Here is an 11,689-nt window from a genome sequence, read left to right on the forward strand (position 1 = left end):
CGGGGCCGGTGCAGGCGGGGCCGCCCCTCAGAGCCCGCGCCACAGCGCCCCCTGCGGGCCGGGGGCGCCGCCGCAGCCCCGCGGGCGCGGAGCGCGGGCCGCTCCTTCCGCGGGGGGAGCCGGGGCTGCTTCTGCTCCTTCTCCTGCTTTTCCTTCTCCTCGTCCTTCTCCTCGTCCTTCTCCGTGCTCCACGTGTGAATGCGGCCGGGTTTGTGCCTCTCTGAGCGCCGGGAGCAGCCGCGGCTCCAGCCCCGGGCCCCCCCAGCCCGCGCTGTGCTCTCCCCACCCGGGCTGAGGGACGGACACGAGGTGAGGGTGTTTGGATTGCCTGCAAATCCATGGCTGAGTTATGTGGAAACCGTCTTGGGATAAACGGAAGGTAACAAACACATGTCTGGAAGGAATCGTCACCTGAACAGGGATTATCAATGGGCCTGGGGGTCTTGAACGTGAAAACTGCTTAACACAGTCCTCGGAGGGCATGAAAACATATGGTTAAATAGATATGTTACCACAACGCAAACGTCTCGATTTGGGTTTTTCTGAAGTGTAAAAGAAGGCACATTAGTTATTTTTCTCTCAATGATTTTCCATAGGCATTAACTATAAAAGTAGGCTTGTTTTTTGTTTGTACTGAAGACAAATCTGTCAGGCCATAAAAGACATCACAATAACTTTGCAGTGCTGCTGATACTGTAAATAGGACAGATACCTTCTTTTTGTTTTGCCAAGTACAAGTCTTGCTTAATAGTAAACGGTATTATACTTTCCTGTGCTAAAAAACATTTTTAACAGTCCAGACACCTTGAGAAAGCTCTGGCTGATCTTAAAGCTGAGCACTGTTTCTTTGGCATTTACCAGATACCATAAGGGCTGCTTTGTTCGATAAATTCCTATTTCTCAAGGTTTTCTACCACTCCTGTGCTCTTTGCCAACAAGAGAGCAGTAGTTCATGTTGCAGCTCTTCCTTGGAGAGCTTGGGAGACCACAGCTCGTTTGTGTGATACACAGAAGGGGCTGGGAGTACCACATTCTCACCACCAGACAGCATTTGTAACTTAATTTTAACTAACCTCTCCTGCTCTGAAGAGATTCAGAAATAGTCTTGTACAAAATTAGCTATAACTGGGTTGTTTAAACCACAGGTGTAAGGGATCCATTTTACAGAAGTTGGGCTGCTCCTGCAGATGCTCAGGATTTTCTGTAAATTTCAAGCTTGTTTTTGGAGAATTTAAATTTTCAAACCTTGCCTGTGAAGGTATTTCTTTATCACCAGATAATGGACATGATAATTGGAGTTCATACCTTGTTTAGAATCTGTGACACATATTCAAACTGCCATGGGTTGGTTGAGGTTGGAAGGAACCTCTGGAGCTCATCCAGTCCAAACCTGCTCCAGGGGGGCACCAACAGTTTCCCTTGGGCTTTCTCACAGGTTTTGCTGCAGATTAAATAAAATGAAGGTGTTTGGAACAGAGAATCAGATTCTAGGAAGAGTAATGAAAACTGCAATCCTGCAAGCAGGATTTTTCTAAGAATGTTCCATTTTATATTCGTATCCTGTGAATTCTGGTTCCTTTATTTACTATTTCAAGCAATGTATGAATGGAATATCTGTAATTTCTTGGGAGCTACAATCTCAGTGGAAATGAAGCAGTTGTTAGTTTACGTTAATTACATGCATTACTTTTCTTTATTCCTGGCTCTGCACTCTCACCTGTGCACGTTCAGCACACAGCTCAGCTCTCCTTCCACTCCCAGGGAGGTTGTTCACCTGTGGGGGAAAATGGGATTTTTTGAGTTTTGCTTTCCATTTGATGGCAGCACACTCCCCTCGTGAGAGCAGAGCAGGCAGCGTTGAAGCTGCAGTGATTCCTCAGTGCTCACAGGCAGGTGTAGCTCAAACTGTTTCTGCAGGGAATGGGGGGTTGTGCCATTAATGTAGAGAAGCATTCCCAATAAACACAGGTCTGGACAACAGCAGGGAGAACACAGATCTACAGTGTCTGAATTAATAATACATAGATGGAAAAATACTGCTGCTGATTTGAAGGCTGTAAGTATGTGTCAAAATCTATTTTAAAAGTTCAATACCAAGAGTGTGTATGGCTTCTTTTTTAACTCTGAAATACATCAAGTGAAATAGATGAACTCTGAAATAAATCAATATCAAATTCTGAAATATGTCAATTTAACAAATCTCTGAGCATCTCTTCAGACAATATCTGGGATTTGTGAGCAAAGGCTGATACATCCACACAGTCCTGTCTCCTCCAAAGTAAATTCATGTGAGTTCCCAATACAAACATACAGCCTTTATCATCACTCTTTTCTGCCTGTCTCAGAACACCCAATTAATTGAAGCAACTAACGATACACCTTCAGAACAAATCTTTGTGCACAGCAGTTTGCAAACCGAATATGAAACAGTTTTATTTCCGTTGAGGTGCGAGCGGAGCAGTACATTTCACCCACATCCCACTGAAAGCTTTACAGGTTACAGAGCTTCTGTGGCTTAGTGCAGTAGTTTGTCCTGACCCTCTCACGGACACAGTCACTGTAGTCAGTGTTGCACTTGCCACACTTGCAGCTGAGAGCCACGGGGTAGGAGTAGTAGGGGATGGTGTGGAGAGGGCAGCCCGGGATCAGCGCTGTCCGGTACAGCATCTCCTTGTACGTGCACACGTTCTGGGACAGAGCACTCTTCAGAAGCAGCTTCTTGCCATTGCTGTCCTGCAAAGAGAAGAGAAATGTGTTGTTGTGCTGAGGCACACGTGTCAGAAACATCCTGTGAGGTGCAGAGACCAAAACTCATACCTGAGCCCAGCTCTGGTACTCCTGAGCATTTCAGTATGCTCGTGTAGATGAGTTCAGAGCTCTAATTGTGACTGGGGCTCCCTCCCCACGCAGGCACATTCCCTTTGTTTCTCTGGTTTGACTAACCCACGTGGTTCAGAGTGTGCCCTGTGCTTTGTGATCTCTGCTGGCTCCCTGCTGCCCAAGCTGGAACTCAGAATGCTCTGTTGAACAGTGAAGTTGTGTGGAGTGGTATGGCTGCTGCAGAGCTGTGCCCACAGCCAGCTGGGGTAGCAGCAGTGGGAGCAGAAGTTATTTACATTAATTAAGTTATTTACATTAATTAAGAGTTACCCAGTGTAATCTGCCCCTTACCTGTTCCGTCCTGCCCTCACAAACTGCCCACAGAGGCAGCAGCAGTCAGGTCTCTGTTGTGTCACTGGTCTTATCAACCAGTGTCCCAGAGGCTTGGCATTTTTCACCCCCACATTTTCAAAAAGCTAACTTGAAAACATGGTGACAGTGCAGTTTTTCTGCCTGTGATAAACTCTTTTACAATTTGCTCGTTTGCACACTCTTCTGTGGGAGAACAGAGCCCTGGTTGCAGTGGTGGCTGTTACAGAAAGATCTGTACCCGAGTCATGCAGAATCCAGCGCAGATGGTGGTGTTGATGGCCAGGCAATAGGCACATTCCCGCTTCTCCACGTGGATTGTGTACTCGGCAGGAGCACAGAGTGATGCTGTTTGTCCAAAAATCAGGCCAAAGAGGAGAGACATCACAAAGAAGGGACTCATGCTGGATGGGGAAGAACAAACAAACAGAGCAAACCACAGGTAAAATGGGATGTGCCTTCCAGCCATGTCCTGGCATGCGACAGGAACAGCCAGGACAGTCACACACCTGGAGTAATCTTAACATTTCTAGCTACAGGCTGATAATTTCTTTCCAATCTCAGTCCTTATTGAAATAATACTGACCATTAAACAGAGAGCAAGGGCAAAGAGGCCGTTAACAACATAGAGCAAATTCACTTCCCCCCACTAAAGCGTATTACATGGAATTTCTCACTAGTGAGTGATAAAATCCTGACACAGAACAAATAAGAGGCGCTGAAAGATTTGAAAGTGTGACATGTAAGAGAACATAAACTCTAGAATTAAGCAGAGATAATAAAATAATCTCACTGCTTTAAAACAATTTTCTAAAGAAATCATCTTATAAAATGTTAGAGACAAAAAGACAAGGGTGTGCATATCAGGCATAAAACTGGATTTTTCAATTTCCAGTGGCTTAGAGGCATGATAAGATGGGAACACAGCCAAGAACTAAATAATAGATTCAAGCAAATTACAATAAAGAACATCAGCAAATAGTTCAAGTCAATGAATCCTGCTTTATCTGTCTGTTGAGCTGACCTCATTTCTCAGACCTGCGGGGTGGATCCTGAGAACAAAGCCTTGATTAGCTCCCAAGACAATTTCAGGAGCTACTCTAGAGCCTCTAAATGATAAACTTTAAATGACAGCGTCTACCAACATCTGGACATCACCCTCTAGTCTCTTCCAGCTGCCAATTTCTCATAGCAAAGCCATCCATTACACAGGCTGGTTTACCCTGTAGCTGCAACACCAGTCTGGAAAGACCAACCTCTTGTCAGCAGAATTCTTCTGTATTACAGGAACCTGATTCTGCCTTGAGCTGGGAGAGGCAGTGACCCAGCACAAGCTCTGTGTGTGCTTTATACTCTCCAGGCTAATTCCAGGCTGATCTTACTGTTTATATAATTGCATGTGAACTGCTGCTTTCTTATCACAAAGTCATCTATTGAAAATTCATACTGAACCACAAAGCAAATGTGATAGGAACAAACGTGTCCATAATATCCTAACCTGGAAACTGGAGCTGGAAATCTAATTATATTAACAGTCATTCTCTCCTCATGCTTTTAAACTAACCAGTGCTTTTAAAAAGTTGTTATTATTGATTAATTTAATTGCTCCATAGGACAGCAAGACCATGGCAGGAAGGCTGGCATGGATATGGAGTCCTCCAGAATCACAGCTGATGAGTTTTACTCCTGTGTTTTGCTGAGGTTTAACGAGGTCTGGTTCACTCTGCTTGCTCCTCACCAGGCACAGCTGGGACATGCTGGACCTGTGGCTGTCCCAGCCCTGGAAGTGCTCCAGGCTGGAGCAGCCTGGGATAGTGAAGGTGTCGCTGCCCATGGCAGGGGTGGGATGGGATGAGCTTTAATGTTCCTTCCAACCCAAACCATTCTGGGGTTCTCTGAGTCTGTGCAGTGCCCATGAAGCAACAAATCTGAACTCAAAGCCACTGCTCTCAGCCTGCTCAGGCACAGCCTGAATTATCTGCTCAAGCAAAGCACACTCAGAGATTGGCTGGCCTGGAACCTGCTCAGCAAATATTGAAGCAACAAGCACTTCACTGAACACTGATTGACAGGGAAAAAAACTTACAAAACCACTCCTCAGAGCACAGTGAGAAACAAAATATTGCATGGACACCAATGAAACAATGTCCCCAGATGGGGGAAAGCTCTCACATTTGGGGGAGCAAGAGGGAGAAGAGGTCGACAAAGGCACAATTCCGTGTCAGCCCCTCCCTGAGCTCCCTGCCTGCGGCTCTGGGAACACGTGCCCTTCCCGGCCATCACCTCACTCCTGTTTGGAATCTGATCTGATGGATGTCTTATGCAGGTCAGCCACATTGCTGACTTACATAGCCATCAGAAACACGGAAAACATGAGTTTGGGGTGGTAAATATGGTTACTTTGAGCTGTTGGAGGAGTGATCCAGTTGGTCCCATTTGGTGTTCAGCTAATTCCTGCACAATAGTGTCTCCTTTTCCTGTGGTTTCAGACTGCTGCACACAGGTCTGTGTCCTGGGCTAATTTTTCAAGCATTTTTAGGATAATATAATAGAGGTTTTGTTCAATTAAGACTAGCCAAATGCTTTCTGTTTTCATGGAGTCTTTAATTCTGGGTTAATTTCTACCCTATAATTTCTCAGGAATTAAATATAATTTAATTCTGTTTAAACCTTTCTGGCTTAGGGACATCAGCAGAGTATTAATTGTACTCTTTGTAACATCTGTCCATCTCACTTAGCAACAGGAGAGTAACACTCACTTTGCTACTACTCCAGTATGTTATTAACTCTGTATTTTTCTGATCTATTTGGAATACAAACACTCAGGTTCTCTCAGCATACACCACACAACCCCACACAGATAATGTAAATGTGTATGTATACACTGTACACACACACTACATAAACGTGTATGGGCTTGGTCGTTTGAAGCTTTAACCACAGAAAAGAATGTTTGTTCTTGGGAAATACAGAGAGTATTTCAAAGGACACAAAGAAGCTGAAAAAATGCATAAACCTAAAACCTGGAGAGGACAAATAAATGCTCAAACTAAAAATTAAAACTCAGCATTCTTAAACCAAAAATATCACGTGGCCCTTGCATGCACAGCTGATTCTTTCCTCTAAAGATTCACAGCTTTAGGCAGTGGGAGCTGCATTTGTGCACCCTGGAGACCACCACAGCCAGGTTTAAAGTGTCCAACACCCCCTGTAAGAACATAGGCAGAGAACAGATCAGAGTGTGAGGACATGTGCTCTTTGCTCCCTCAAACTGCCAATTTCTCTGAGCTGAGAAAACTGGGTGTAAGGTGGAGGGGGATGTTAGGTTAAGAAAAAAAAAGTTTAAGAATTTGCCTTAACAAGATTTAGGGAAATGTCTGCAAACATCAGTAGCAAATTGTAACGAGGCTTGAAAGTCATAATAAAGATGAAAAAGAGAGTGCAACAATAAAAACTATAGCAACAAAATTAGAGGAAAACCAACAACAATATCTGTTAGAGGTGAGAAAATGCAGAAAACTTGCACAGGAAACTGAAGAGTAGGAAATAAACTTCTGGAGGCCAGAGGCCAATAATAAAGTCAGGGAATATTACAAGATGAAGACAAGCTGTTGATGCAGAGTAAGTGCAAAGGCTTCAGCAAGTAGTACTTTTGTAAACATAGTGACTGAACAACCACACACAGATCTGCAACAAAAATTATTAAATAAATCATATAAGGAATAAATACTTTAAACTCAACATGATTAGCTAGCTAATGCTCATTACAAGAAATCTGGAATACTGAGAAAATTTCCAAACATTGAAAGAAAGTGTTAATATAATGGCAATATTTAAGGAAAAAGTGTTGACCCAGGTAACTCTCCACCAGCCAGGTAAAATAACAGAAAATTGATACAGGATTTGAGCAATAAAGAATTAACGGATGAGCACGTAATTACTGATGTTACATAAAATAGGTCATGCCACACAAACCCAATTTCATTGTTTGCAGTGATTACAAACTTGGTTGTTAAGGCAATTGCACAGATGCAATGTGTTTGGTTCCACGTGTGCAGAGCCCTCCTGTCAGGAAGGATCAGAGCTGTCATCCCGTGTGGGGATACTGAATGCTGGCAATTATCAGGGCAAGAAATGACTCTGAGTGGAGCCTGGGACCAGCGTGAGCGCTGCTTATCAGCTCAGCCCCATGCTGATATGGTCCCAGAAGCTCCTGGCTGCTGCTTTCCCCTTGCGGGCACCATCATCCTGCCCATCAGACGGGTGGCATTCAGGTATCTTCAGTCATTTACACAAACTGTCAAGCTGGTAAAAAACCTCCTGGGCTGTCCTTATGGCTGTGACCATGGAACATTCACTGCTGGCCTCTCTGATGGGAGTGAGATCCCACGAGCTACAGCGAGCAGCAAGAACAAAGACTGTGGCAGGACAACAAAGTCCAGTGTCACAATTTGTGACTGCCTGAGGCTTCTCCCATACAGCTTCCTAAAATCCATCATCCCCAGTCTGGTGCTTATGGATCTGTTTCTTTGGTTGCCCTCCTGCTGACCTGCAGAGACTCAGTGATAGAAATTTTTAATGTGCTTTTATAGCCCAGCTTTGCAGCCCTGTTCTGGAACAGCCAGTTACACTGTTAATTATTTATCTTTAACCTTTCTGTTAACCAAACCAATCCATTCCCTGACATCAGTGATTTTACTCTTTCATTAAGTGAATGATGGTGTGCTGGTGTTCTACAGGAAGTGCTTCAAGTGATATCTGTAAATAGAATTTAGTAATTATAAAAACCTTGGGTTCATTCCCCAGGAGTCTCTGTGGAGGGCTGCAGAAATTCAGTGCATACCAGAAGCTCATATGTAACAGTAATTTAATAGGATTCTCTGTCACTGACCAGTGCCAAAAACAAAAGGAGGAACAATGAGAAGTTATCAGACATTATTCCTACTCACTCTGCCCCTGGTAGTGGTACAACACAAAGAAAACTTTGTGATCTCATGAGCAGGTTACAGCACAGGGCCACTCTTATTTCCACAAAATATGCAACTGTAGATAGTAAAGTAAAAACATGTCCACACTTGCAAACAACCAATAATTGGAAGCTCTGCTGCTGAAAAACGGACAAAACAAATCAGATTCTGAAAGATGAGTATTCTGGTAGAGGAATTATTTCCAACTCTATCCAGTTGCAGCCCTCCACTGATAAAAGGAAATAAGATCCTGATATGCTGCCATAGAAACAAGTGGTTTTGCATTTAAACAGCCTGTGGCTGCTGAATTTTCAAAGCTAGTCTGCCTATTGCCAGTGTCTGTAACAGCCCAAAACACAGCTCTCATCTCTCAAATTTATAGATTCACAGTCTGCTCTTCTCTTTCTTTCCTAGGATTAGCTGCAGCATTTCCTATCAACCACAGATTAAAACAGCAAATCTCTTTGTTGCATATCATATGCCAGCAATTTCCATTTATGGTCTGAAAATACTTCATAATCCTGTTTGCTGTTTGGTTCAGACGATAGAGCCCTTTGGATTTGGTTTCATTTCTTTGGAAAGTGCTAGATATTTCTGTTAGTCTGAGATACACAATCACTGTGCTGAGGGCAAAGCTAAACAAAAAAACCAACAAATCAGCACCAAAGACAATCCAGAGCCTCCTGCAGTATTGTCGAGGATGAACAGTACCAGCCCAGCATCATAATAATGCTAAAGGTAAAACTCTGCCCCAGGTGTGACAGAATAGAAGAGGCAGATGCTCAGGATTTGTCTTTTCTGAACTGGATTTTCAATTCAACTTCAAGAAAAATAGGATGATTACTAAAAAATGCTACTAAAATGTAATATTACATATATTTATAGATGTTAACAAAGATCAAATGTACTTGCATTATATTCTATAAATATTTTTTGTATAAATTGCTTAAAATATTGAAAATTAGGTTCTGAAAAGTAAATTTCCTCAGTGGAGCCTGACTGTGAATGTGCAAAACTCAAGTAATGTCTTTTCCTCACATAATCTTCAAAAGTTCTCGCGGCTTGAGTTGTCCTCAAAGCTACCCTGCCAGTCCTGATCCCACAACATTTGTCTGTTCCAGACAAAAATAAGGCCTGCAATGCCCCAAAATTCTGCTGCTGACTAGTAACAGAGTAAAATAATAATGATCCTGTTTTCTGTACCTCTGTAAGCAAATACTTTTTGCTATAGCAAAGTGAACACTTAATTTTGATTCTTTTAAGTCAGCAAACTGATTTTGTGAGTCCTGCAGCTGAGCCTTGATGTCTCCTCTTAAATCATCTTTTTCATCACTCTGCATGGCCAGAGCTGAAATGTAACAATGAGAACAATATGATAATGAAGGAAAAAGGACAGATTCTACTTTCATTTGTGCCTGGGTCTGATAAGCAGACATTCAAGTAAAATAAGGTGGTTGGTCCTAGCCAAATATTGATCAAGTCTTTGGAAAGTTCTCCAAAATCAAAACACAAATTCCATCAGAATTAAAAGCAGAATTGAAGAGCATTTATATTTGCTGGACTTCTCTGTGAAGTGACTACAGGTCTCCTTGAAATCTCGAAATAGTGCTCCTAAAAGAGAGAAAAACTCCATAATGTGTGTCACAGGAATGCACAAACTTCGTGGGCCTGAGTATTAACAACCTTTAACTACCTTTGAGGATTGTAATGACCTTTACAATTTAACAGGAAAACATACCTGTTCACACCAGCCCTGTATCTGAACTATGATGTGATTTTGGTCAACATATTTTTTTAAAAACTAACAGTATTTAACATTTACAGCTACTAAACTGTTAGACTACGCATGAATATTAAAACTCGACAATATTAAAAAATGTTAAAGAATGTGTAAGGTAAAATTTATTTTAGTTTTACCTGAAGCAGTGATTTTGCCACAGTACAGGAACTGAATGGCAAATTAAAATTATCACCTGGGCATTTGTTAAAACTCTGCACAAACTTTAGTTATTTTCCTATGGGTAGATTTGTAAAGGATTATAAAATCCAGAAGAAATAAAAATTACAGCTAATGTGAAAATACGATTTTTAATTAACAAATCAACTGCGATTTTTGAAATTACCAGAATTGGTAATAGCTTTGGAACTCACTTGCTTTATACTTCGCAGTGGCTTTTCAAACCACTGGTGATTTACAGTCTGCTTTACAGGCTGTGGCCAGAGAGAAGGTTTTGATGAGGAGAATTCATCAGCTGCTGTTTGTCTGTGCACAGGTGCATGACAAAGGATTCACAAAGCAAAATGATTTCTTTAAAGTCCAGTAGTTGATATTTATTTTTTTTTTACTCCCATGGGTAGTTTTTAAACACCACATCTGACCGTGTTTTAGTATGAAAATGCCATTTTACAAGGTTTTCAAGTCACAAAAAATAGGATAAATAGTGTAACTCATCTCCTGTTAGAATATCACATTTGAATCTAAACATATTCCGTAAGGAACCTCAACATGAAACAATAATTTGTTTATTTCACATAACTCAGTGTGGTGACAGAACGTTTTCACTGCACATTTGGTCTGGTGTAAGCAGGACTTCAAAGCCAGTGCAAGCATCCAAGCAGGGCACTGCTCACTGTGGATCACCCACATCAAATATGGATTTATCATTGGTGATGTGCAGCTACAACACGGAGCAGATGATTGAGAAGATGATTTCCTTCAGTCTTGACAGAGAATAACAGCAGAAGTCTTTGAAATAAAGTCAGAGATGTTCCTTCCAGCACCAGTCTTGGCAGTCTGCAGAGAAATGACTTCAGCGAATTTCACACGCACACAGAACCATGGAATGGGCTGGGCTGGAAGGGACCTTGAAGCTCATCCAGTGCCACCCCTGCCATGGGCAGGAGCACTTTCCACTATCCCACCTTGCTCCATGTCTGCTCCAACCTGGCCTTGAACGCTTCCCAGGACAGGCTGGGCTGTGTGTGCTCGGGTCAGGACTCTGCCCGGGGGCTCCCAGCAGTGTCCCTGTGGGTGTCCCCTGCCCACTGCAGCCAGGCCGGGGGCGGCCGGTGGCACCACTGACCTGACACAGCCCCATGGCCCGAGAGCTCAGCGGGCTTTGGCCACGGGCCCTGCCTGGCGCTCGGGGGCTGCCACATGAGCGGTTTGAGCGGGCTTTTTCTTGGTGGGTCTGGAGAAAAGCGGTGACACCAGCACTTGGTAGCGGCACTGACATCACCACTGGTACCAATACCAGCACCGGTACCGACCCTGACACTGACACCAGCAGCAACAACCAGCACCAGCCCTGGCAGCAACATCAGCAGCAGCACTGACACCGGCACTGAGCGTGGCACCCAAACCGATACCGGCACTGGTACCGACGCCAACACTTGTACTGACACCAACAGCACCACCACCTACACCGACAGCAACGTCGGCACCGACATCGACACCAGCACTGTCACCGGCACTGAGCGTGGCACCCAAGCCGATGCCAGCACCGGCACTGGTCCCAACACTTGTACCCACA

General features: G+C 43.5%; 1 protein-coding gene across 2 annotated transcripts; it reads right to left on the bottom strand.

Annotated features, from left to right (window-relative positions):
* Nucleotides 1-2,407: 2,407 nt before the first annotated feature.
* Nucleotides 2,408-11,679, bottom strand: TSHB (thyroid stimulating hormone subunit beta). Of its 2 annotated transcripts, XM_064399146.1 has the most exons (3): nt 10,308-11,679; nt 3,431-3,593; nt 2,408-2,733 (listed from the first exon to the last, which is right to left on the bottom strand). In XM_064399146.1, the coding sequence occupies exons 2-3, from the start codon at nt 3,590-3,592 to the stop codon at nt 2,491-2,493; spliced, it is 405 nt and encodes a 134-aa protein (XP_064255216.1). In that variant the 5' UTR covers nt 3,593; nt 10,308-11,679; the 3' UTR covers nt 2,408-2,490. The 2 variants fall into 2 exon arrangements, with proteins under 2 accessions (XP_064255216.1, XP_064255215.1); XM_064399145.1 differs by lacking the exon at nt 10,308-11,679 and having other exon boundaries at nt 3,431-6,917.
* Between the last annotated feature and the right edge of the window lie 10 nt (nt 11,680-11,689).

Source organism: Passer domesticus, chromosome 25 (assembly GCF_036417665.1).
Source record: "Passer domesticus isolate bPasDom1 chromosome 25, bPasDom1.hap1, whole genome shotgun sequence".
Classification (NCBI taxonomy): domain Eukaryota; kingdom Metazoa; phylum Chordata; class Aves; order Passeriformes; family Passeridae; genus Passer; species Passer domesticus.